At 38.1% G+C, this 27,737-nt stretch overlaps 1 protein-coding gene and 1 pseudogene across 6 annotated transcripts in view; both read right to left on the bottom strand.

Moving 5' to 3' along the window:
• USP15 (ubiquitin specific peptidase 15) overlaps window positions 1-27,737 on the bottom strand; it is a 62,733-nt gene that overhangs the window by 9,955 nt on the left and 25,041 nt on the right. For 3 of the 6 annotated variants that reach the window (XM_077338665.1, XM_077338667.1, XM_077338668.1), the window contains 13 exons: window positions 20,419-20,502; window positions 13,390-13,534; window positions 12,484-12,657; window positions 11,068-11,226; window positions 8,877-9,101; window positions 6,431-6,514; window positions 6,245-6,339; window positions 5,839-6,030; window positions 5,376-5,491; window positions 3,928-4,200; window positions 2,916-2,986; window positions 2,481-2,596; window positions 1,094-1,243 (listed from right to left, as the gene is read on the bottom strand). In XM_077338665.1, the coding sequence (XP_077194780.1) occupies window positions 1,094-1,243; window positions 2,481-2,596; window positions 2,916-2,986; window positions 3,928-4,200; window positions 5,376-5,491; window positions 5,839-6,030; window positions 6,245-6,339; window positions 6,431-6,514; window positions 8,877-9,101; window positions 11,068-11,226; window positions 12,484-12,657; window positions 13,390-13,534; window positions 20,419-20,502 (1,884 nt within the window). Of the gene's footprint in view, window positions 1-1,093; window positions 1,244-2,480; window positions 2,597-2,915; window positions 2,987-3,927; window positions 4,201-5,375; window positions 5,492-5,838; window positions 6,031-6,244; window positions 6,340-6,430; window positions 6,515-8,876; window positions 9,102-11,067; window positions 11,227-12,483; window positions 12,658-13,389; window positions 13,535-19,645; window positions 19,714-20,418; window positions 20,503-27,737 lie in introns of those variants that run through there. The other 3 variants (XM_077338669.1, XM_077338666.1, XM_077338671.1) reach the window with 3 other exon arrangements.
• Window positions 20,510-26,458, bottom strand: LOC143838815 (dnaJ homolog subfamily C member 5 pseudogene; annotated as a pseudogene).

Here is a 27,737-nt window from a genome sequence, read left to right as displayed (position 1 = left end):
TTCAGTTTTATTTCCTCACGCTATCTTTAAGTTTCTATTTCCTGGAGAGGAATACAACAGAGACAATATAACCAGAGTTCAACTCAGACACATGCCTAGCAGGCAAGCCAGCCAACTAGAACACATGGTCCATCTTCTACTTTTGGTTTTCTGTACTCAGTGCTTCCTGTTACCACCTTACTGGCTACTAGGGGTTCCATTTTACATAATCACAGCCGTATAGGATACACTCAACTAATTGTGGGTTCTTGGGAATCTGGGGTGGTGCAGGTCATCTGTGAGCCAATACAATGTAGAAGTTCATGTCCAATGAGACTCAAGTGGAAACCTCTTCTATAAAGCTCATTGGATAACTTCAACCAGGCATTAATTCGGTCAACTTAATCTATTTCACAGGGTTTGTCTTAGCATGGAAAATGAGTGACCCTCATTTACATATGCTACCCTGAATTCCTAAGAAGGGTAGTACAAAAATTGCAATCCAATAGGAAAGAAGGACGTATGGTCAGACTAATACAAAACAAGGATACTACACCAAGCAAAGTTATCTCATCTGGCTTGTGCTATTTAATCTCTGATTAGGGGGCAGGACCACACAACTGTTTCTTATCCATTTTACAAAATTTCATCCATGAGATTATTTTTAAATTAATAGCTTGTAAAAGGGCACACCATTAAAATAACCTAAGGATAGAGGAAGCAGAGGAGAGAAAACATGCTGACAAAACTTGGAAAGGTTTTGTTGGCAGGGAAATAGTCCATAGTTTGAGAAACATAAGGTTACTTTTTTCATGCAGAAACATTTATGAACACATAGGTACAAATTCTATGACGGAGCTGAGATAACCTAGACTGTATGCAAAGTAAATACAACTATCATTTATTTTAACAAGACACTTAAATACAGCATTTCATGCAAGTTTTCTCATGCTTCATCCTCCACCTTGATTACTCACTGGAAGACGTGTAGCTGCATTCCCACATCAAGATACAAATCGAACAGCAAATTCTGCTCTCTCCTAGAAGCATACTTAACACTATACCCAATGTATAAATGAAGGCTAACTTTTAATGAATTGAAATATTAACTTACTTTATAGGGAAGTCAACCAAAGTATCCAGTTTATCTCTCATGTATCTGCTGTAAGAAAAACGTTTTAGATGCACTACCAATACTGGTGGCAGTGACCATAAATCCAGTTTTTTGGTAGCTTGCTGATGTTCTTTACAGTTTGGGCAATACCTAGAAGAAAACAAATTAATGTCAAAGTCTTATTTATGATAAGTTGCAGTTAATACTATTAATGTTTGTGTATGATAGCATTTTTGTGACTTTACACAAGCAAACAAATTGATCTGTTTTATTAACTGTCTGAAATGGTAAGGCATACCACCTCCATTTAATCTGAAGCCAAAGGAACGAATGCACTACTATTCATAGTATGTGAATAGAAAATTAAATAAATATTTATGCTTATCAAGACTGTGTTTTCTCCGGTCAGCATATTTCCCTCAGCTATCAAGACTTCCTTTCAAATTTATTTATGAAAGAAGATAAAATTGCTGTTATGGATTGTAGAAACAATGTAAATTTTAATCATAAAATTTTTTACAGATACAACTATTATATTCTTTCTCACCAAGCATCCTCTGAGATGCTACAAAGAGAATGATTTGGAGCAGTTCTCATGATCATACCCTTTGCTACTCACACTGCAGGGAGAAATCAAAAACCCTGAGATCTAGTACTAGAGAAAGACCAATTTTGTTCCCATGTGGACTATTCTTTCTTCCATGGAAATTAATGGCTGCCTGTTATACCCATGGAATAATGTTAAATGAAGAGGAAGAGTTGGTTATTATATGCCACTTTTCTCTACCTGAAGGAGTCTCAAAACGGTTTACAATTGCCTTCCCTTTGCTCTCCCCACAACAGACACCCTGTGAGGCAGAGAGAGCCTTGATAATCCTGCTCAGTCAGAGCAATTTTCTAAGTGCTGTGGCGAGTCCAAGGGCACCCAGCTGGTTGCATGTGGGGGAACGCAGATTCAAACCCGGCTCGCCAGTTTAGAAGTCCGCACTCCTAACCACTATACCAAACTGGGTGCCCTTGGAGACAATGCTGCAATAGGGATAATCATAATCTTTTTTATTTGACAATTTCCAGCAACACGGATGCTTGGGATTTATACAATTCCCACTTCAACAGAATGCCTCATTTGAGTGTTGATGATGATTTTAGTCAGTTTTTTCTAGAACATGCAATAATATCATAAATGAGGAAGGCAATCTAGTGTCTATAAGGGGTATAAGTACAATTATCAGTTTAATAGTAAGGTGCAACCATTGCTCAGAGTTTTAGAGTAACTCCTACTTGGGAATATAAAGGTGAACTATTCCATGCCTCCAGCTATGATCTCTGCAGAATCCCAGAAATCTGAGAAATAACATCAACACATCAGTTGCATTTTGGCCCTTACCATGGATCTTCAGCACCAAGCTTTTCCTTTGTTGTGAACAATTCTATGCAGTCTTTTAACTTCACAAAGGGTTTTTTTGGAGGTCTATATTCCACACTTTCATGCTTTTCAAAATCCTAAAGAGAAGTACTACTTGAGTTAAGAGAACAAATGATACAAAACTCATTTTAGTGATATCACCTCATTGTGGATCATTTACATGTTCCTACATTTGAAAAGTTAACCCAAAAAGGATGAGGCCCCTGTTACATAATAAATTACAGACAATCACATAAAATATATACTTTGTGGAAATTTTCATATATTGGTAAGTAAACAGAATTTTATTGCATGAGTCCACAGGCTGGAACAATATAGTCGCCCATACAGTAATAAATATTACAGTAAAACATAACCAATTTTCACATACTAATTATCTGTAATACTGCTACCTACCTCAGCAGCATTTTCATCGAAGTATCTCTTTTTAACTTCAGGATCCCAGTCCAAAGCCAAGAAAGATCTTTCTAAAAAGCAAAGTACAAGCTAATTTTTAAAAATATATGATTCATTCAGCCACACTTACTAATAACCAAAATAAATTAAGATAAGTAGCTGTGTTAGTCTGTAGAAAAGAGTAAGAGGCCAGTAGCTCCTTGCCTTTTTCTTCAAAATATTCACTATTATAAGTTCTACTAAGAAAACTAATTTTTTGTATATTCAACATTAAATGCAGCTGGTTTATTATATAATGTAGCGTGAAATTCTAACAATGAGCTGTGGAGAACAGGAGCAAAACTTGATAAGAATGCTACACTTGGCAAATGGTTATTTGCTTAGTCCACTTAATCTCACCCTCCTCTAAGGAGCACTAAAGATCACATTAATAAATTAAATTGGGTAGCCATGTTGGTCTGAAGAAGCACAATAAAATCAGAGTCCAGTAGCACCTTTAAGACCAACAAAGATTTATTCAGGGTGTGAGCTTTCGAGTGCAGACACCCTTCCTCAGACTGTTCATAGTCTAAGGAAGAGTGCTTGCTCTTGAAAGCTCATGCCTTGAATAAACCTTTGTTGGTTTTACAGGTGCTACTGGACTCTGATTCTGTTGTCACATTAATAAGTTAGCACATACCATTCCCTCTTTCCATTATAGCAAAATTCTTATGAAGTAGAAGCTGAAAAAGAGAGCCACTGATCCAAGGCTACCCAGGAAGCTCCATGGCAGAGTGTAAGTTTGAATCTGGTCCTCCCATATCCAAACCCAGCTCACTACCAACTACATTATGCTACTGCCTTTTCCTCCATTCAGATATGGACAGGACTTTCACCAAATGCAAAGACTGGGATAGATCATACAGGCAAGCTAAAAAGTCAGTTAAGGTTTTGCAAATGAGATCAACATAGCCAGAAGACACATTAATGCTAAACAATACAATTGAGCAGAATAAAATTTATGCCATCTTACCATCTAACCTAAGTTGCCTGTCATCAAATCTAATATGCCTGGTATCGTCTTTGACATAATTGATATCAGTATTGCCTAAGCTGTTAAACTGGAATGTGAACAATCTTTTTTTGTGCCCCATAAGATGATCCTTGCAGGAATCCTCTGTACACAACCCATTCTCAGAGTCATTATCTCCTCCAACAGAGTCTTCTGACTGGCTGTTTTCATTTTCAGAAGGAAGTTCCTGATCCTGGCTTGATTCGTCATCTTGTTCATCTGTTTCCATTTCACCTGTAAGAAGGATACAGTCCAGTGAAAGTGACAGCACCTCTTTTTCACACAGCAATTTACTTTTATGTTATTTTAATTTATATTTCCCTGTTTAAATGGGACTCAAGGCAGTCAATAGGCCAAATATAACATTGCTCTAATAGCAAAGATTCCTATTAAAAGGACATAATATAGTGAGGTGGGAACTGAAGAACTAGAAAAAATGTATTATCCTAAAAATGTATTATTTACTAATACAGTTCAACTCAAAAGCTGAAGCATTACACCACAGCTCTGTTCCCTCTAGTATAATGGCCTCCTGTTTTCCACATTTTCCAAAATAACAGAAACGTTATTACGGGCCTTCCCATATTATGGTTATTAGGAAGGCCCCTAATAACAGGCAGACTGTTCCATAATGTGGGAGCCAACACAGACAATGTGCAAGAATGGGCAGTTGTCCATTTAAACTGTTTTCTGAAGGCTTTGCCTTCAGTAGTCTATGCTCTAATGAGCAAAGCTGTCATAGCAAAACAGCAGGTATAGCAGTCCTGTAGGTATATGGGTCCAACACCATTATTACCTACAGAACCCTAAACTGAACCTGTTAAATGAATCAGTAACCAATGGAGTTACTGCCCTTTCTGCAGTTACATCAGCTTGCTTCTCCATCAATAAAGTTGGGTCCAGAATCACCATAGGGCTATCCTAATCAGCAAGAAACAACTGGAACCCATCAAAAGTGTGTGTGTGTGTGTGTGTGTGTGTGTGTGGGGCATGCTTTGCAGGGCCTTGGCCTTCGCAGGCAACATTATTCTATTAGACTGAAGAACTGTCAGAAAACTGATAGCAACCTATTCCCAAACCCAAATAATTTCTCTCAAGGGGTTCACATGGAGACTGAAAAGCATGGGGGACAAGACTGGACCTTATAGTACTCAATTCCTTCATGCTAAAGTCTGGAATGCACATATGTGAGTCAACTGGCCTCAAGGTTCTTTAAATATGCTGTGCTTTCTATGGGCCACTGATTTGGCAGAAGCATTATAAACTGGTCCTCCCATATCAGAATTTGGTAAGGACAACTGCCATAACATGAAGGATGGTGGAAAAACTAAAGGAATAACCAAAAGGCATATTTTAGAGCCTCTCTGTCAAAGCTAAACCAAAACAACAGCATTTAATTAAAATCTTACTTGGGGATCCTTCTTCGTGAACTCCATTGGGGCCATTACCATTTATACTATTGTCCTTACAGCACTGCAAGGACGCTTCAGTGTCTTCTGTTTCAGTGGAGGTTTTCACATATCGGCTACAAACACCAAACGAGACACAAATTAGCTGTGATATAAATATAAATGTCTTATTTTCTCACATTTCTTTGAGCTGTGTAATATATTTTGATGGTGCAATGAAATGGACTTGGGGTAACTGGAGCACTAACAATTCTGAGGTATTATTTTCTACTTGCAAGAAATTGACAATGGAACACCATCAGCTGTATGCTGTCCTCAAAACACTCGACAAAAACAGATATAAAAAACAAAATGGTTTGAGGTTGGTATGGGGGTGGTAGATGACGAAGTCAGCACTATAACAAATCAAACTAATTATGTGCAAACGTTAATAAACAAACATTTTAGGCAACAAATATCTTACCACATTCTCACTAGCAGAAGATTATACAGCTTATCTTCAGTATTGTTCCTAGGCACTGCTATAAGGAATGGCTGGCCAAAATGTGTAGAACCACTATGGTGACTATAACCACTGTGCCGAAACTTCTCCCTCAGACAAACTGGAATTACAACTTGCTCTGTATCTTCAGTTCTATTGATCCCAATTTCGAATCTAAATAAGCAAAGAGATGCATTTAAAACAGATGCATTTAAATAAGACCATATCTTTCTACATAATTTCTTTTATTTGACCATAGCCACAGCAGTCAGAAGAAGGTGGCTGGGGAACAAATGCTGAAATACCTGTCCATCAGCTTATATATGCAGAATGCCAGAAACAAGCTTTGAAACTATACGAATGATGCATCTGAATTTCTTGTACTTACACATAAATGTCATCTCGTTCCATAATACTGCTCAGATTTTCATCAATCGCAAATATCCTATGGAACCTATGATTATATATGTCAGTAACTATCATCTAAAAGAAAACAAAATTCAAATTACTTCATTTTGTTTAGACATGCCAGTAACATTCATTATTAAATGCAATTACTTCTGAAATATCTTACCTTATCTGCAGCAACACCAGACAAGGTGGATAATGCTGTGCAGAGATCTTGTATATTTCCAATTTTTGGAACTATTACTTTGTACTAAAAATAAAACACAATAGTAACAATCTTTTTTAAAAAGAGAAGATTTAATTGATACATCATCTACTTTTGCATATTATAGCACTATTTATATCTCTATAGGCAGCCCTAAGCTATTCCACTTGTGAGCCCACCCCCATCTCCCACCCACCCTTACATCTAAAGTAAGATGGAAGAGTCAAGTGTGCATTAAACAAAATTGAGTAAAGCCAAGGATAAACACAGGTGTGTACAATTCTGCAATTCTCAATTCCTCTTAAATTTGGTTGAGGTCGACCTATATCATGAGCTCACTCCTATAGTACCCACTGCAGTTCTGCTCAATCCACTGGGCTATCAGTATGAGTTACTTCAATGGCTTTGCTCTGAATGGCTTTGCTGACCTTTTGAAAATGACTTAGCATACTGGTAAAGAAATGAAGCATAAACATAAATTCCAGTTCTTCCATTTTATGCAGAAGACTGTTAGCTTGAAGTATGATATCACCCTTCTCATTAACATCAGAGTACAAATGACTGAGGGCATCAGTGATAACACAGTAACTTTCCAAAATAGCTTATGTGGCTCTTCCATGTGCTTCCCACCTAGGATTTGGCAAATATTTAGGCATTTTTTACTAAGGTTGCAAAAATAATTTTAGAACTGCCCATCTTTTCATGGAGGATGAAAACAAGGTATAAATTTCATTGATAATGCAAAAACTGTTCACTGCATCAGCAAGCAACAGCCAAATGGTTTGCCAAATTTAAAGAGAATTGGCACATGGATTAAATCTTGCAAATTTCTTTTTTTCTGATGATTATTTTTTGGGTTATTGCTGGCTTACATTAATTGTGAGTTATCAGTTTAAGACTGTATTATTCTGAAATAGAGTGCAAGGAAAATTACTGAAGGGTTGTTTAGAGCAGTGTGTTATAACAGCATGTATAAGAGAGGCCTATGACACTGTCAAAAATATTATACACCTTGGCTGAAAGCACCTAGATTTTGAGGCCCTAGGCCTCAGCCTACATAGCCTAATGGTAAATCCAGCCCTGTCTATGAGGCCATCTGTCAACACCCCAGATTCTTTAGCTGAAGGCTTAGAGGCATGGTGGACTGGCTCAAGTGGAGTCAGCTAAACTACATTCAGCTAAGATGGAGGTCCTCTGGCTGGGCTGACATGCCAAGGTTGAACACCTTCAACTGGATGTTGAAGGGTCTGGATGTTTCCTTATGTATGGAGGCCAAGGTCACAGGCATTATTTGCCAGGAATTTTACCAACCATGCCATATATGGCAGCTTTCACTATACCTATCGACATCTTACTAAGCCACTGTGATCTATGCAATGGTCACCCTCCAGACTAGATTTCTGTAACTCACTCTACATAGGGCTGCCCTTGAAGCTGTTCCAGAACTCCAAATTGGTCCAAAATGCAGCAACTCAGATTATTATTAGAACCCTATGAAGAACACATATTAAAACTGTGCTCTCCCAGCTGCACTTACTTCAGATTGGAGACCAAATCAGGTTCAAGGTTTTTTACTCTAATGTTCAAAGCACAAACAGTCTGGGACCCCTGTATCTTTGGGACCGGCTTTTCCCCTATACTCTCCAAAGAGCATTAAGATCAAGCAGCCAAAATCTTTTTAGGGTTCCTGGCCCCAAGGAGATATACTCTGCCTGAAGAGATCAGGGACCTCCAGAATACTAAACAATTCTGGAGGGCCTGTAACAGAGCTGTTCTGACAGGCTTATGGTTGAGGCCAGGAAAAAACATCTACGGATACTGGCCTCCCCTACCTGAAAACCCATCCACAGACAGGAAACTTCTCTAAGCTCTGATCGACCCTCACAGGGTAAATTATAACAGAAGGCAGGTTTTATATTAATATTAATGTTTTTATTGTTAACAATTGTTTTAAATTTTGTTGTGAACAACCCTGAATTTATTAGATTAAGCTGGGATATAAATAAAGTGTTTTAGATTATGATTATTATTATTATTATTATTATTATTATTATTATTATGGCCCTCAAAGTTCAAATACAGTGGTAACTTTGACTAACAAAGTTTTATGTGTATGCACACTTTTTCAGATACAATTAAATGCTTACGATGTAATTCTGCTTAGGAGGGCACTGTAACTCTAATTTCTTATTTCACTGATCAATACTGTCTATTCAAGGGAAGGGTAGCTTCTGTTTTCAGTTTTGAAAAATTACCAATATACTGAGAAATTGACAATTGTGCAGAATTAAGATCTGAATGCATCTTTAGAATGCAGCAATGGAACATCCCTCATTACTATTTACTATATAATAAATCATGAAAGAATGTCCATACACTATGAAAAAATGATGCACGTAATTCTCACCTGCATAGGTTTGGCAAGTGGATCCATTCTAACTAAATAAACTTCCAAAGTGCGTTCTTTTTTCATGGGGAGCGGAAGAGTCAAGTAACAAAAGGGATCAAATGTTACAGAGATCTTAGCACATTCTGGACAAACTAAGGTTGATTTAAAAAGTCCATGAAATATGTCTACAATAATGGAATCATTTCGTTTCAAATGGTTCTCCCAAGCTTCTTCAGCAACTACCTAAAAGAACACACAAAATAAAAACATTACTTTTAAAATGTAGATACATTAATTAGCACATCACATGACTGATTCCGCACAATTCCAGGGCAGCTGGAAAACACATCAGGAAGAAGCAAATTAAAGCAGTGGGGGAAAAAAACACATTTGAAGTACCAATCAGAGATGATTCCCTTATATGTCTAACAGCGCAATCCTAAGGATGCTTTTTTGGAAGAAAGCTCCATTGAATAGTTTGAAGTAGGATTTTGAGTAGACCTGCTTCACATTGCTCTCTTAAAAGACCTGCATAAATCATTTCAGAGGGGCCATGTTGTTCTAAAATTTAGAGTTTTAGAAAGCAGAATGAGTTTCATGCTCCTAGATTAGCTTCAAAAAATATCCTTGCTGCTGTGTGCTGATGATTCAGTTCTTATCTTCCACACCAATATTAGCCTAAAGAGCTCCCTCCCCCCAGAGATGTTTCTCAAACTACTGTTTAAATGAGGAGTTACAAATAAACCATAGCAAATCTAAAATCTTGTAGCTTTTTTTCTCTCCAAATGGACTATAGCAAACTCAGATATTGAACAAGTCAGGAATTTCTGCTCCCTGGGGCTTATTTTCTCTTCTCCTGGTCTCAGCAGCTTAAAGTTTCCACCGTGGCCCTGACCTGGTGGAATAAGTTCCCCAATTAAATTAAGGGCCTATCAGGACTCAAACAGTTTTGTAGGACCTGCAGGTTTTCTGGCGTCAGGGCCCTCCGTCAACCCAGCCACCTGTCAACTAACGCTGACACTCCACACAACCCAACCTAAAGCTGCTGCCCCGCTGATGTCTTCCCTCTGACCTGATCTGTTACCCTGTACACAAAGTCTCGAGTTTTAATTGCTGTTTGCCTGTTCATGTTCATTATGCCCTCTGTTCATATTGGTATACATGTTTTTAAATGTACTATTTCTCTGCTGTTCCATGTACACCACCCTGAGACATCACAGTGAGGAGCGGTATATAAATCAAATGAATGAATGAATGAATGAATGAATATGATTTAGCTTGCTAATGGAGCACTATCCCACTTCTTCTTTACAGATGGAAGAAGATATATCCCCGGGGCAATTCAAATGTTCAATTCTAAAATTATATCCTAGTTACTATATGGGGTTTAGCCAGAAAACCTCTCAATAGGCAGGCCTCACGCAGTCTTCATGGGACTGCAAAGAAGATCAACGAACAATGAACAACTGACAGTATAAATTATACTTGCCACAAGTACTGCCTGGATAGAAATGCAAGAGTGTACAACAACTAGGTAGTTGGGAAACCATTGAAGAACCAGTGGAAAGACAGAACACTGCCCATGATTTCCGGAAAAGGAATTCAAAAGCAAGATCTTTATATATTCATAACATGCAGCTCTCTAACATAATTAATATTGTCATGTTCCCAAACAGTCTTGTCAATTACATGTAAGTTTCATTCTCAACAATCATGGCAAGATACTCCTTTTGGTCAGTGGTACCCAGCATTATCCACACATTGATTCTACAGTTTTAACAATATCCCAGGAGAGCGGTTTAGCCGTCTAAGCTCATTGTACTTTGGCTGGTCAACAAAATACAACAAACTGTGGAAATGTGAAAACTGACTTTTTGAGAAGCCTGCTGCATACAGATTGATTTGGAAAGACTTATTTCCAAATATTTCCAAAGCTAATTTCAATGCCCCTCTTAGAGTTTAAGTAATTCAGAATTTGATCACAGAAATGAAGTGCCTGGATTGATAAAGGGAACAATCAATGCAGCATATTAGGTACAGGGAAAGATTCTTTACAAACTCTGGATTCATTGGAATGACATACAGGTCAAAGGGATATTCTGGAAGGTTGTTTCATGTGAACACCCCTTATAGATGGGCTCCACTTATTAGTTTAATAACTAGCAAATGGACTCAAGAATCACAATGATCCTTTAAAATGAAACATTACCTTATCTGGTCTTCCATCAGCATCTTTTAATTGAATGTAAGGCTTTTTTCTAATTCGATTCAAATCCTCATGCAGGCCATCAAGAAGAAAGGCTAGTAGTTCTTGGCAATCTTGTTGCTGATACCCAGAAAACTGTGGTGCAAATCGTCCAACCTGTGTCTAGAAAAGAGAACACAAGATTACAATGCAGATGTCACATGACTTTATGCAAACACCACATGTTATGTCTTGAGATAGCCTCAGTAAGGGAAAAACAACCTTTATTGAAAGCTTGAAGAAAATAAGTAAAAAATAAAGGAAGATAATTAAAAGGCATGCCACCTGGAACAGAAGGTGGGATCATAGGCTAGAAGGAATGCCAAGCATGAATTGTATAATTTCCGTCACTGCAGCCATCCCATTAAAGCTTAAAAGCCTTCCTGTTTTCTACAAACACTATTTTTACATCAGCAGTGATAATGCTAAATATTTAATTCCTTGGTGCTATGGAAGTGAAAAAAATTAATTACTAATCCTGACACTGTGTCTTAGTTAGTGCTGGATTAGAAACAATGGGGGCAAGGTTTAAATCTCCATTGTTATGAAGCTCACTGGGTGTCATAAAGCTCACACACATCATTATCCTAAGCTCCTCATGAAAAAGTGTGGAACAAAAATGTAACCAATAATTATATAAATGTGTGTTGTGTTTCTTGGGATTATCTTGTAATAATTCAAAAGCAAAGCTGTAAAAATGTTTTAAACTGGAATGGTGAAACAGCATTTATGAAATAAAAAAAAATAAAAAAACAAGTCGTACAATAAAAGAAACCAGGGCTAGAACCTTCTCTGACTTGGCCCTCATCTGATGGAATGAGTTCTCTGAAGAGATCAGGGCCCTTCCTCAATGCCCACAATTACACCAGGCCTTCAAAAGGGAGCTCCTCTACTAGGCATGTGGTTGAGGCTGGCCAACTCAATGACATCCACTGGTCCCCCAGACATCCCCTCCATGACATGTACCCAAACTGACCTCCCTATGGGTTCACGTTAGAAACTGTTATAATACCTTGTTCAGTTTTGAAACCCACATTTATGGTTGTTGTTATTATGATTATGATGTATACCCCTACGTTTTGTATAAACTGCCCTGAGCCTTATGGGAGGGCAGTACAGAAATCTAAGAAAATAAAAATAAAATAAAAATAAATAAAAATTATAAGCCAACGGTCTAACTCTGTGAACAAATGGAACGGTTCAAATTTCGGACCAAACTGAACAATGATTTGTGACTAAAATATAAATTAATTGGGAAAAAATAGAAAGAAAGAACTTTTTTAATTAAAAAGAGCATACAATATTCAATAATCTTTTAAATTGATGATTCATCATTTCATGTTTTTTTCCCTTCCAAGTTTGACATCTATTCATACTTACCTTAAATGCCCTTGGAGTAACATAGCTGTATTTTCCAGACCACATCTGTTTGATGAGCTCTGCATATGATTTGGCAATTTCACCTCGCATTCCCAGTGGATTGTCAAGATTGAGTTCTTCTTGATACTTATCATTGAGGAAGTACTCTGTGAGTGGAGGAGTGTTGCTCAGACACTGCAAATGGATGTAGATAAAATGTATGTGTATAACAAGTAGCATTCACATTAGCTGTTTAATTCCATGCTCTGTTTTCATGGTTTCCTATTTACTTTCACGTGTTTACCTACCAATTAGTAGTAAAGAAGTGTTTATTTAACCAAGTAGCCAACCTAATTTCCCACCAATACCATATCATTACGTTCAGCTAAACAATGAGATCCTGAAGAATAAAATCAAATCTAGCTGGATTCTAGTAGTACTTCCGTCTGGCAACAAATGTCTTAAATAACAGAACCTTCTAGTGAATGTATCAGAATAGCTTACTTTCCCATAGAAGGCAAGGCAAACTGTAGTTTTGACAGCATGCCTCTAAAAGTTTTTTTTCCAGCGAACAATTCTTTAATTGTTTGCCAGTTTGGTGTAGTGGTTAGGAGTGCGGACTTCTAATCTGGCATGCCGGGTTCGATTCTGCGCTCCCCCACATGCAACCAGCTGGGTGTCCTTGGGCTCGCCACGGCACTGATAAAACTGTTCTGACCGAGCAGTGATATCAGGGCTCTCTCAGCCTCACTTACCCCACAGGGTGTCTGTTGTGGGGAGAGGAATGAGAAGGCGACTGTAAGCCGCTTTGAGCCTCCCTCGGGTAGGGAAAAGCGGCATATAAGAACCAACTCTTCTTCTTCTTCCTCTTCTTCTTTAATTAAATTTAGCACTATAAGACAGTTAATGAAACCTTGAAATACCTACCTGAATTGCAGAGTTCATGAAACATGTATTTCCCAAGTTACTTAGACCACAAAGGCCAGGCTGTTCATTGTGTCTTCCTGGCTCTGAATAATCATAATTCTTATAAGCAGTGTATGAGGGCAGACAATAGTTTGAGTTTTTCACACTGAAAAGAAAACAAAAAATGTACAAAATAGTTGCAGGATTTATGACTAAGATTTTTGCATATATAAAACCATAATACAAATAAATGGTTGTCTACATTAACTGAATATGTAGTAGGTTTGTCTGCCTTCCCCAGTACAGGCCATGTCTCCTGTTGTCAATTCACTGGTTAGTGGGGAGACATCAGAAGAAAGAGGAAGGCCTTAGTGACTTTGTTGGTGATATTATTTCCAGCACAGACAGAAAGTGAAATCACCACACCAGCAATATCTGGGCGGTGCTATGGTACCTGGGCAAAACCTCTATGTTAGAAGCCATTTATACCATAGTGTTTTTGCCCAAAGACCAGAGTGTCACAGCAACTTTGCAGCATGATAATGTCACTTCTGGTCCATGCCAAAAGTGATATAGCAACGTTGCCAGTGACATCACCTGGGCCTTGCACTCCTGGTAAGCCCCAGTTGCTAGGAAAGATTTGGCAACTCTAGTATGCAGATGAATTTAAATTCAGTGTTGACAAAAAAGTTCTCAAAACCTTATTACCTCTTCAAACACATTGTATAACACTAAAATAGACTATTAGACTTGTCCTGTTTCTTCCCTTGATTAACAAGAGTAAGTCCAAAGGTCATTCTTGCTTGCTTGACACACTCAGATTTAAGGCACCACAAGCAACAAAGTCTGTTCCTTTTACAATTTGCTACAATTAAGAATTAATATAATTGAAATGGGGAAGAGTTAAACTTTAATCATAGATTTGAATCCAGTAGCACCTTAGAGGTCAACTAGTTTTTTTAGAGTATATGCTCCTGAGAGTCCCTTCATCAGATACAAGTTGGTGCAGATATCGCTGAGTCTTTATATCCCAGTCAGAAGGTGGGAGGGCTGTTGCAAAGAAGAAATACAAGATGCAGAGGTACAATATACAGTGTAATCAACTTGATTAGAGCAGAGTGGAAAACCTTGGGGCAGAAAATAAGCAACTGTAGTGAAATAAGAATCCTATGTCCCTGGGGGGTCCCATTATTCTAAATTTGTGAATAAACTCAAGTTCAACAATCTCATGTTGTAATCACCCTTCTCTGCTTGACTGTCACCCTTAAGTCAGCAACGCAACACACTGAAAGATTAAAATGAGTATTGTGGTTTTTATGTTAGATTTATGTCCATTATGTCCATTTTTTTCTTTCATGCAGAGACTAGCCTATTTGTCTGAGTGACAGTGTATTACTGACATTTGATGGCATATATGTCATTGGAAGATGAAAAAGTGAATTAATTTGAGATGCTATGGCTGGTCATGTTGGGTCTGGAAACTGTGTTGTCAGAATAAATATGAGTCTGAAATATCCCTAAAAATGTTGCTGGTGGAAACCAGGGGCAACATGAATGGACAATTGGAAGGGCTGCAACAGGAGAGATTAAGCAAAAATCTCTCATAGCTTGTCTTTGAGAATGTATTAAATGGGATACAACCTAATACATTCTACAAGCTGCTTTTACTTTTATTATTGCCTTGCTTTGACTAGAAAGAACACACTCCTAACACAGAAAAGATGTTTGCTAATTAATTGGTCTCCTCCATGGTTGGCCCTTAGAATATTAAAGACCTCTTATTTTAGACTAAATGCAGCAATAAGGACAAATACTGGGAATGAGGGGAAAGGTATAATTTGCTTGTTTTATTGTATACCAGTGCTGAAATGAACACAGTAACTGACTAGTCTTAGGAGACAAATATTCTAATGAAGCCACAGGTTATTTGGCAGTTACCCAGTTTGTTGCAAATGAAGGGAGAAAAGATAAAATGTGAATGAGTCATAATGTAGCCATATCTGCAAAGGCCAAATAAAGAACTAAGGGAAATGTTTGATCCAGTAATGTGCCAACACTGCTATCTGTGTTTTCAGGTGGAATTGCCAAAAGTCTGCATTCCTCACATAGAGCAAACTAACCTTTAACACAGATCCTTTTTTCTTAAACTATAGCAGTCCACAGTTAATGCTTCACTTGTAACATACTATAATTAAAGTAGTATTTTACTGTTAAAAAGTAAGTATAGATTGCTTTGCTATCAGTTTAGATTTAGTGTAGTGTTGAGTTGTCATTGTGTAATTGGTATAACAGTTCTGTAAGATCCTTATGACAATTTACTTATATTTTATTATTATAATTATTATATTAGATTTATTTCCGCTACTCCCAAATTGGCTCGTGGCAGGTTACATGTCATAAAACCCCCCACTAAAACCCCCAGTTAAAACCTCTCCCCACCCCCCGCTATTAGAGGGGGGGAAGAAGGTAAGATGGATTCTCATACCTGGATACTCGTACCCGGAGGGGGGGCATTGATCTACCTCGCCAACCCCAGCCTCAACCATAAACCTGGCAGAAGATCTCAATTTTACAGGCCCTGCAAAACGCCATAAGCTCCCACAGGGTCCGCAGCTCACCTGGGAGCTCATTTCACCAGGTTGGGGCCAGGACTGAAAAGGCCCTGGCCCTGGTTGAGGCTAGGTGCGCTTCCCTGGGGCCGGGAATGATCAGCAAATGTTCTCCCACCGAGTGTAAAGCCCTGCAGGGGGCATAGGGCAACAGGCAGTCCCGCAGGTATGTGGGTCCCAACCTGCATAAGGTCTTGAAGGTCAAAACCAAAACCTTGAACTGTATCTGGACAGCAATGCAACTGGCTCAGCGCAGGCTGGATATGGACCCTCCAAGGTGTCCCAGTGAGGACCTTAGCAGCTGCATTTTGCACCAGCTGAAGTCTCCAGATCAAGGACAAGGGCAGGCCAGCGTAGAGTGAGTTACAGAAATCTATTCTGGAGGTGACTGTTGCATGGATCACTGTGGCCAAGTGTTTGTGGGACAGGTAGGGTGCTGGTAGCCTGGCCTGACAAAGATGGAAAAACGCCTGGCCAGCTACCTTCTTGACCTGTGCCTCAGGTCGCAGGTGAGGCGTCGATGGTCACACCCAAATTCCTGACTTGGGGCACGATCGTAAGTTGCATTCCTGCCAGGGTGGGTAAGCACACTTCCTGATCCCGCCCCCTACCACCCAACCACAGGATTTCTGTCTTGGAGCGGTTGAGTCTCAGGCGACTCTGCTTGTGCTTTTGTCTGCAATGTTGCCAGCATCTTGAATGTTCTTCGACCATGGTCAACTGAATACTTTGCTTCTAGTGAACATAGATTTACTCAATTGAACCCAAAATGTCCCCTTCACAACCATGTCTGTAGAAAAAAATATTTTCAATGCCATATTATAATATTAATTTTATTTATATAATATTTTGTAATTTGCCTTTCTCCCTAATAAGGTCTCAAAGCAGATTACATTATTCTCCTTTCCTTCATTATTTCCCTGGAAGGTAGGTTAGCTAAGAGTGTGCAACTGGCCCAAGGTCACTGAATGAGATTCCATACCACAAGTCGGGATTCAAACCTATGTCTCCCATATATAAGTCTGACACTATTAATCACTACACCACATTTAAATTTCAAAATTGCTGCTATAAATTTGATGACTGTTTTTCTCTGCTAAGTTTTAATTGCTATTCTACATCTAGTTTTAGTACACTTTTTTTTCCAAAGGGGGTTGTATTATTTGGTACACATTTTTGAAAAGTGGAGCAAATTAGTACCAGAGTGATAGTACCAGAAATGGCAGATGTGATTTGCATATGTAACTGAGATCAGAATTGCAGCCATGCAGCCTTTTTCAGCCTGTGGGATGAAGGTGTATGTATAAAGATTCTTGATAGAAAGACTACACAAAGAATGTTAGTTACATGCATGTATTGTAGTGCATACAACTTTTATTAAGAGTTGATACAAAACAATGTTTTGCCACTTCAAAACAAATAATAAACTCACTGTGCTACTGTATTAGTAGGTATACAAAACTGAAACACCTCAGTAAATATAATTTTGAAGGCTTTTCTGGTCTTCTCTTATAGAAAATAGAAGAGTGGGTTTCTTTTTATTTTAAAAGATAAAAAGAACTCAATAAACAAGAAAATATTTCTTTGGATGATCAGTCCCCCTTGTTTTTCTAGGAAAACAATTCAATCACCAAAGAACACAGAGGGCCATAAAAGACATTGGTATACCAATTACCCATGCATCATATTATTTATTTATTTTTTAACTTATATACCGCTGCTCTCAAAGGCTTGCAGCGGTTTGCAATAACAGAATAAAACAACCCAACCTATAAAATCCCCAGTACATTAAAAGATGGCTGTTCTTTGGAGTTAACTCCCCATCTCTCCTCCCCTGTCCAGCAGCAGTCAGGAGCTCTTTCCTTAGGAATGAGAGTCTTGATTTCACTGATTATAGGGGATCTACTGACGGTAACTCAAGGACCTCAGCCCGGCCTCAACCATATGTCTGGCAGAAGAGCTCTGTCTTGCAGGCCCTGAGGAAAGCTGATAACTCTGGCAGGGCCCTTAGCTCTTCCGGGAGCTAATTTTACCAGGCATATTTAGTCTATCATATTTAAACACACTTGCTATATGTGTTGGCCTATCTCCATGCAACATTAGCCTATCTACTATCAGCAGCCTGGGTACATATATATGTATGAGTCAGCAAAAAGTATGAGAACATGACAATGATATTAAAAGCAATGATAATCATAAGGTATGTTTTGCTAGTCAGGAACCAGAAATGAGCTCTTAAGCTTCAGGCTGCTATAAAGCAGCAGTTACTTTTACCAATTCTTCCCTCAGTTTTATTCATTAAAAAGGTGAAGAAGTCCAATAAAATTCCATAAAAAGCATCTTTTTTTTCACAGGCCACTAATACTGCAGCTCAAAAATTCTGATTTTTCTTTTAAGTGAAATTATCTCAATGGTAGCTACATCACCTTTCTCGTTATGGTAGAGAACATATCTGTGAAAAACACATTTTAGTTGCTTGCTACTGATTATTGAACACATTTAAGTGCAACTGTGTATTAATCTAGTAATCTATAGATACATATTTTATTCAGGTTATTGTAAGATGTCTAAATTAGCTTACTTAGATCTCTGACTTCTAACTGAGTTTGTAGAAAGACATTAATAAGAATTTTGTTTACTACTTCATATTACTATCTAAATTTATAACATACTTAGAATATGTATACTTCATGTTTCAGATGTTTTTAATATCAAATGGCCAAAAACAGCCTTGATGTTATTGTACATTTAAGAGTCCGGGGTGGGGGTGGGGATTCAAAAAGTATATATGCCCTGTGCTAAATATTACAGATACATATGGAAATCAGACTGCTATAGAATGTTTCATCAGTGATAAATCCATGCAGATAAACCTAAATACAAGTATAGATCTATAGGTATATACAGATAATGCATGGATACTTTAATCCATGCATATATGTCTAAATACAGAAAATACTGTTCTGAGAGAGGAAATCTTTATTTACTTTGTTTATACCCTGTCCCCCCCTCCCATGGGGAACCAAAATGGCTTAAATTTATGCTGTGTACATAAGAAATTTCTTTAAATTTCTTATGTACACAGCATAAAATGGAGCCAGTTGGCTTCCCAATCCAACAAATCACCCAGTAATTGGCCCCAAAAGTATTCCTGACAGTCAGAGGGCCTTTGGTAGTAGTTCTTCAAAGTTTAAAGGGGTCTTCAGGAGATCCTTAAAAGTTTAAAGTAACACTGACATCTGAAATTAAAATCAAATCCTATAGGTAAAGAGGTAAATATACCTCTTTACTATGAAATTTCAAAAACTTATGAGGTTAACTGTCAGTTGTTCGAGAGTTCCATGAAACATTTGTAGCTACTCACTCTTATACAAGTGCTATTGTTGACCTGAAAGTTTACGATTTTTATTTTAAAACCAGGTTTAAGTACATGGTGACTGTCCCATAATTTCAGTAGTTTTATTTTTAAACTAACAATAGTCTAATAAGAGACTATCAGTATTCTAATAAAAGAATATGATCAGTTTTATCTGGTTAGATTGCTTATATACATCAGAAATATAATTTTTCTGTATTTACTACACACATACACACACACACATACACAGAGTATGATAGACTGCAGTTAAATACATGTATTTGTTTAACAGAGAGTTGGGGCTACTCACAATTAGTAGAAACACAAGTGCCACTTCACCCCTTACGAAAACTCCCTTCTCATAAATGCAGTATTTAACTGGAAGATATTGTATAAAATATTTAGTGGTTATTTTACTTTTAAATACTGATACATTTTCACATTTGATTTATATCCACAAGGTGAGATTTTATGACGAAACAGCAGATATGAATTTGTGTGCTTTTACCGCAGATTTCCTATCCCAACTATTTAATAGTTTTTCATATTGTTAGCAGGTTGCAGAAAACAAAGAGCAGCTGCATTATGAATTAAGACAACAATCTGATAAACCAATAGATCTTTTTATTATAACTTTATTATGGAAAATATTTGTTAGGGAAATGTAGAAAAGTATGCTTTAAAAAAAGGGGTAAAGAATGAATTTGACTGAACTGTTAATTGCCATGATGTGCAATCTCAGTGCTTCCCAAGGTCACAAAACCTTATGTTGAACTCCAATATCTACCAAATGAATACTGTCCCACACAGGTCACTCTTGCTATTTTTTAAATGCAATAATCCAAAATCAGCCTCTGATATGATATTGTACATCACAGTAACAAGGTACTTAAAAAAAGTAAAGAAAAAATGATCTTCTCTTTCAGTTGCTGTCAACACACCAGGGTCTAGACCACTAAGTCTTGGAATCAATGCACTTGTGTAATAATGAAGTCCATCCAAGTTATATAATTAAAATTATAAAACAATCTTCCTTCCAAATCGTACTTGGATGATTAAAAGTTCTTAAGATGTGTTGCTTACTTTCTGCTGTTGATGTTGTTATAATTATTTGATAGAGATGGAGAGATCTTTGGTAAAGTTGAAAAATTGGATGCACCTGGGGACCTTTAAAAATATGAAAATGTTAAATTAGATAAAAATGCTGAGATTGCAAAATTAATAATGAAAAAGGAAAAGCTAATAGATGAACAATGTATGAAAAAATAAGGTTTGTGATCAGAGCAATAAACACCCAGAGCAGTGATTCAACCTCAAGTTTTAAAAACATTTCACTTCAATTGTTTAAACCTCTTTATCACAGAAAAAAATAATCATATGTCTGCTAAGCACTGAAGACTGGCAAAGAATTTTATATTCATACACACACACACACACACACACACAAACAGACATAAAGAGTTTGGTCATAAACAGCTGGCATCTCCTTTCCAGAAGCAAGCTAGCTACATGTCAATGGTTTTAATATTTTAAAAGTTAGCTAAGAAATTTCATTAGCATATTAATACTGTGAAGGTAAGAGCCTCTTGTGGCGCAGAGTGGTAAAGCAGCCGTCTGAAAACTTTGCCCATGAGGCTGGTAGTTCAATCCCAGCAGCCGGCTCAAGATTGACTCAGCCTTCCATCCTTCCAAGGTCGGTAAAATGAGTACCCAAGCTTGCTGCTGGGGGGTAAACGGTAATGACTGGGGAAGGCACTGGCAAACCACTCCGTATTGAGTCTGCCATGAAAACGCTGGAGGGCGTCACCCCAAGGGTCAGACATGACTCGGTGCTTGCACAGGGGATACCTTTACCTTTACCTTACTGTGAAGGCAGATTTAACAGCACTTTAAAGTCACCAATTACTTATCACAATACTAAGATTTTGCAGAATGGTGTACATTCATTAGTGAATGAACTATATTAAATGTTTCTTACAGAGTCCTCCAACAAAATTATATTGACAATGCATATTTAATAATCAACCCAAAGCCAGTTATAAACAAGTGCACAAATTGCAAGGGATTCCAAGGACCTCTGAAAAGGCCCGAACATTTAACATCATTTTTTCCAATGATAACAAAATAGACAGAGGATTATACATGTCTGACATTCTACTAGTTACCATTTATACTTTTAAAAAGATAAAAGAGCTATTCCTTAGTCCAGTCAGTAAAGATAAGACACAAATTAGATCTTTTGAATAATGAAGTTAAAACTGATCAAATATGCTGACTGGCACTTCCTGCTAGGACAATGTATATGGCTCTTCTCTGGTCCACAACAACAAAATATAGCCTTTAAAGGAAAGCATGATACTAACAGTGGTAATTGAGATAAAATGGTGACTTTTTCCTAGGCCAAGAGGAAATTAAAAGAAGCTGTTCATTTCAGTATGCAACATTTAAAATATCAGTTGAAGAATCAATGTGCTCTATCAAATTACAATAGTATCAAAAAAGGGCATTCTATCAATCAATATTATTTACTGACATGTCTATACCAAAATACTATTACTATTCATCAAGGCAGCTATCAAAATATTATTGAATAAGCATACTGTCTTTCATTGAAATTGATTCAATCCCCATTCTGTGTCCTGGTTTACATTATTCAGTACCAATTGTGTTCCTTGATGCCTTCAAATATAACAGCATGAACCAAGATTCATCCATAAGGACTAATTACCATCACACCAGGGGGAGGGGGGTAACCCACTGAACCCACCTGTTCACTAACAGGTGGTAGGGTTGCCAGCTCTGGGTTGGGAAACACCTGAAGATTTGAGGGATAGAGCTTAAGGAGGGCAGGTTTGGGGAGAGATGGGACCTCAAATGGATATAATGCCACACAGTCCACCACCAAAACAGTCGTTTTCACCATGGGAACCTATCTTGGTAACTGGAGATCAATTGTAATAGTGGAAGATATCCAGGTGCCAACTGGTGTTTGGCAACTGTGGCTTTTAAAAGATACTAAGTGATTAAGTGATAATGCACCTTTGAAGGGTTCATAAAACAGTGTTTGACAAGCCATAAGTCTATAAATTATTGTCACTGAAAATCCATCATAGGAATATTATATGCTATATAAACCACACACATGTGTTATAATCAATAATTCCTATTCTACAACGTGTCAGCAAAAACAAATGGCTATACAGACCATTCTAATACCATTGGGAATTTTATTTGGAGCCATGTGAAAAGCAAGAACAAGAAACAGAAGATATCATTGTGAAACTGATTTTACAGAACAGTGGGAATCAACTGGCAAAATTGGGTCATGGCTCAGTAGTTGAAAATGTGCTTTGTATGTCCAGGTTCAAGCCCTAACTTCTCCAATTAAAGGATCTCAGATAGCAGATGTGAGGAAAGATCATTGGCATGCAGACCTGAAGAACCACTGTCAAGAAGTCTACAAAATATTGAGCTAGATAGACTAATGGTCCAATGCAATATTCACAATATTCACATTCATATTCACAGAAATGGTCATAATGTACCCTCCCCCACAGCAGCACAACACTTCTTTATAATCCTGACACAAATGACATAATCTGTAACAAAGGTTACAAACCAATATTGTTCTTGAGATTTAACATGATAGTACAATCCTTTAAGTAACTATTTGTGTATTTGATGTGGATTTAAAGCAGCTTAAAATATCACCCCCACACCCCCGAAAGCAAAATAAATAAATCCATGTTAGCAACAAAGCACAGATATTTTTGCACATAATGTTATTTTATCTCCCCAAAGTCAATTAAAACAACTCTACAGCTTAATCTCGCTCAGATGAGAAGCAGCCACATATTGGGAAAGATGTTTCTCTGTCCTACATCTAAGGAGTGGTTCAGAGCAACTGACACCGAGCTAAATGGGCAGGTAATCTGACATGGCATTTAGCAAATTCTTATGTATATAGTAACATCTTCTAAAATGTATACTCTAGCATGAAGCCAGTTTGCCATGACATTTAATTGGGGTGCATAAAACAAAAACAAACAAATAAAAAACACCATGAGTTACTAACCTCAATAGTCCAGAAGCACCTGAGATCAACGACACTTAACATCAGAACAGTTTGTTAAATGGCCCGGGAACAAAGGGCTCTTAAGAAAGCACAGAGCTAAGGTTTTTATTTTATTTGAAACATTTTAAGGATGCTTTTTTATCCAATTTAAAGTTCCAAGGTGGCAAACAATAAAACATGTCAAAGCGTGCACACAAGCACACACGCATATACACATGCACACACAAAAGCAATCAAAACTGACATGCATAGGGGGAACTGATGTCACTGAGGAAGAGGGTTGAACTGAATTCACAGCCTCCTAAACTGGTAATAATTGATTACTGACTTGTAGGAGGGCCTTATGTGCTGGAATAAAACACGACACCAATATTGGGATAAACAAGGCCACAGCTTTATTATCTCCCCATGGGAGGGTTGGCACAGCATGGGAAAGGAAGCCTGATCCTAGCAGTCAGCAGACTGCACCATCAACCCACAGAGTCCAGAAGGTGCCCTGGGGACCCACACCATTCCCAGCCTTCCTGTAGAGCTATTTTGAATCTGTTGAAGCTAGTGACTCATCTAAGCTCGGAGAAGGAAGAGAAAATCAAGATGGCTATCCAACATTCTCAATTAAAGAGAAGCCTCCATCTGTAATACTAAGAATGAGCTGGAAGAGTTATTTGTAAATAATCTTGGAGATCTTAGATCTGAACTGAAAGCTAATATATCAGCCTTGCTTTCTATTCAAAAGGCAGTAAAACAATTAAGCAAGAGACTTAACTCTTTAAGAAACCTCAGTAGTCCAAAACAATTGACTTTCTGATTTCTACAGCTCATGAAGTGAATTAAAAGTCAAATCAGTACTCAAGGAATAAACCGGATTATGCAGGAAACTGTGCCAGACATAGCAATTTATTCTTTAGAGGCTTTAAAGAAAGTGTGGGGAAAGGCACAATGATGAAGACTTTTATATCTGGATAGCTTAAGGAAACTTTTAAACTGGAAAAGCAGTATGGATTGAGAGAGCACACAGACTTAGGTCCCACATGAAAATACCGACTGGGACTCCCAGAAATATACTAGTTGATGGATGGCCATCCATCCCACTCCCTGTATTCATTGGCTAGGAGGTTGTGGTGGATTCACCAAAGCGGAGTTACCTGAAGTTACTGCTTATGATCTGTTTCAGTAACCAGATATAACTGCCCACCACACAGATGAAACTGGGTTGATAAAAATGTACTATTACTCAGTAAGGAGACTTAAAAAAATAATACACCAGCAATCAAACTAAAGTGTCAATGGTCACCTTGTCATTAGATGCATCTCTGGAGTAGCACTATTTTCAAAGCTGCTTTTCAGATGACAGTTTATTAGAAATAGCTTTCTTTAATTGTAAGAACGACTGAAGTACCAAGAACAGGACTGGGCTGTTGATCTACTCACTGATGGGTGATACATTTTGGGAGTTGATCTGAGACAACTGTTACTGTGGAAGTATGGAAGTAGGGTGACTTCTGCAGCAGTTTTTTACTGCTCTTTGAAAAATACTTGTTTCTTTAGATTTTTTTGGCTGGTGTCACTGCTTAGAATGTATCAATCACAGTCATTGTGAGTGTAACTCCGCAATACATTACAACACAAAGACATTTATAACGTAAGCTCCATGCATGCTATTTAAAAAAAGTAGAAGAGGAGGAAGGAAAAAGGAAAACAAAATAAGACCAGTACATTACACACTGAAGGTGATAGAATATGCTTGGTAGTTTGGAAACTGTCTTTTTATTCTGGCAGAACCTTTTCCTCCCTGTCCTGTATTTCTAATGTCAATGATTCTAGTGCTTTAACACAGTGGTCCCCAATCTTTTTATCACCGGGGACCACTCAACGCCGAGGACCACTCACCGGGGACCACTCAACGCCTTTTACTGAGGCCCGGTGGGGGGGGGTAGTTTACTCCTCTACTCTCAACCACTGCCCTAACGCTCTCTGATCGCTATGGTAATGTTTAAACATCCCTTCAAAATAAGATACAGACATGCCACAACAATGAACATAAGGAACATTTTATTTTCATGGACATTTTAACTCATGACAATGACAAATCAATGGGAACCCTGAGCTTGTTTCTCTGCAACGAGATAGTCCCATCTGGGAGTGATGGGAGACAATGACACCCGAAGTGTGTTGTAAAAGGCCGGGGGGAGGGATGAAGTAAAGGGCCGGGGGGGGGGGAGAAGGCATCCTTCGGGGCCCACCTCCAATTAGTCGAAGGACCACGTGGTCTGCGGCCCACAGGTTGGTGATCGTTACTTTAACATATTATTTATGTTTTATCTTTAAAAAAAAGCATTAACAATCCTTCCTTAAACCCTTCAGTGTCGTACTTGGGGATGGGAATTGAGCCATCTCTATAGCAGAGGCTGGCCATATTACAATAGGCGAATCTGTGGCCTCTCTTTTAACCAACTGTAGCTGTGTCTCCAAAGTCTTCAGGAGAGACATAATATTCTTGTTATTCACCTTCAGGCAGTTTCAGTTTACCTTTCCACAGCAGCAGCTAGAGCAACAGCAGAGGCGGCAGCAGCAGCAGCCTGTAATAAGCCCACTGAATACAAACAGTGCCTTTGCTGAATGTGTTCACATTCTCCTCTCCTGCTACATACAGACCCAGAGAACTGTACTTCTTGTAGATATTTCATTTTGTAGCATCTCTCAATATCACATATGTGTTGTTGATATCTTTAAACTTCTTGGGAGCTTCTGAGTTACCTTGGGTTTTATGAGGTGAGATTTTAACACAAGTTTCCTGAATGACTTTTTAATGTCATCAGAGGTGGCATTCTTGTCGAGTCCTAGTGCATGGTACGTTATTACTCTGGAGGTAGACAATGAACTTGGCCTTTGGTCCCGTCTTGAGTTAATCTGGCAAAGCCACTTCCAGGCAGCTACTGGGCTGCTCTCCCACAACACACCCACTGATGAAGGGCAGAGAAGGGAGGACAAAGAATGAGTAGTCAGAAGCTGCAGGGACTGGTGAAGGAGGGAGGTGACCAGCTGACAGTATCACCAAAGAGAGTGCATCTTAGTGTGCAATTCAGCCAGTATCATAATACCATATAAATCTATGGTGTTGTCTCATTTGGAATATTGTATACAGTTCTGGCCACTGCATCTCAAAAAACAAATTATAGCATTGGAAAAGGTGCAGCTAAAATTATTATGACAATGGAAAAGTTTTCCTAGAAAGATATGTTAAAGAGGTGAGGGTTCTTTAGCTTGGAGAAACGATGACTGAGGGGTGACATGGGAGAGGTTTGCAAAATTATGCACAGAATAGAGAAGGTAAAAAAGAAGTACTTTTTCCCCTTTCTCCCTTTCATCCAAACAGTCATTTATACATGGAAATCACTGCTGCCGGAAGTGGTGGCAACTATATGCATAGACGACTAGAAAAGGGGATTGGATAAACAGTGATAATAGCTGCCACCACTATTAGCCACAAGATATTGATGGAACACTATGTCTGGGGACAGTGATGCTGAGTATTCTTGGTGCTTGGGGTGGCTACAGTGCTTTTGAAGTTCTGGCCCCACTGGTGGACTTGTTCAGGATTTTGGCCACAGTGTGACACAGAATACTGGACTGGATGGGCCACAGGGCATATCCAACATGGCTTTTTTATGTTGTGATGAATCAGAAAAGATTCTTAATGCTAAGTATAGTATTCCCATTACTATGTAACAATGTTACAAGAAAAGACAAGAAAGCTGACAGGAAGAGCATTTATTCATTTGAAATATGTTGGTGGAGAAGAGCTGTATGGATACCATGGACTGTCAAAAAAGACAAATAAGTGGGCTGAAGATAAAATCAATTCTTCCTAGAAGCTAAAATGACTAAACTGAGGCTATCATGCTTTCAAGAAGACAATAGTAATTGGAAAAGACAATAATGTCGGGAAAAGCTGAAGGCAGCAGGAAAAGAGATGGCCTGACTCCATCAAGGAAGTCATGGCCCACAGTTTGGAAGGCTGGAGCAAGTAAGTTAACAATAGGATATTTTGGAAGTCATTACCTCATAGGATCATCATAAGTTGGAAGCAACTTGATGAAACTTAAGCAGCATACATTTTTATCAAGGAAGATGATTTAATAACCTAACGATTATTTTAAAAAGAACTCTTGAACACTTATCTAACTCTGGCATCTGAGTACCACTCTGTAGTCAAAATTAGTGTGGGGGGCTTTGCAAATGGGAAATCCTTCAGACATTGATGAGTTTAGTGGAAGGATCTTTTATAAGTCTCACTTGTCTCACAAAGGCTAAAAAAAAGTTGAAC

Source organism: Paroedura picta, chromosome 5 (genome assembly GCF_049243985.1).
Source record: "Paroedura picta isolate Pp20150507F chromosome 5, Ppicta_v3.0, whole genome shotgun sequence".
Lineage (NCBI taxonomy): Eukaryota > Metazoa > Chordata > Lepidosauria > Squamata > Gekkonidae > Paroedura > Paroedura picta.
Note: the sequence above shows the minus strand (reverse complement) of the source record. Positions and strands in the feature narration are given on the sequence as shown.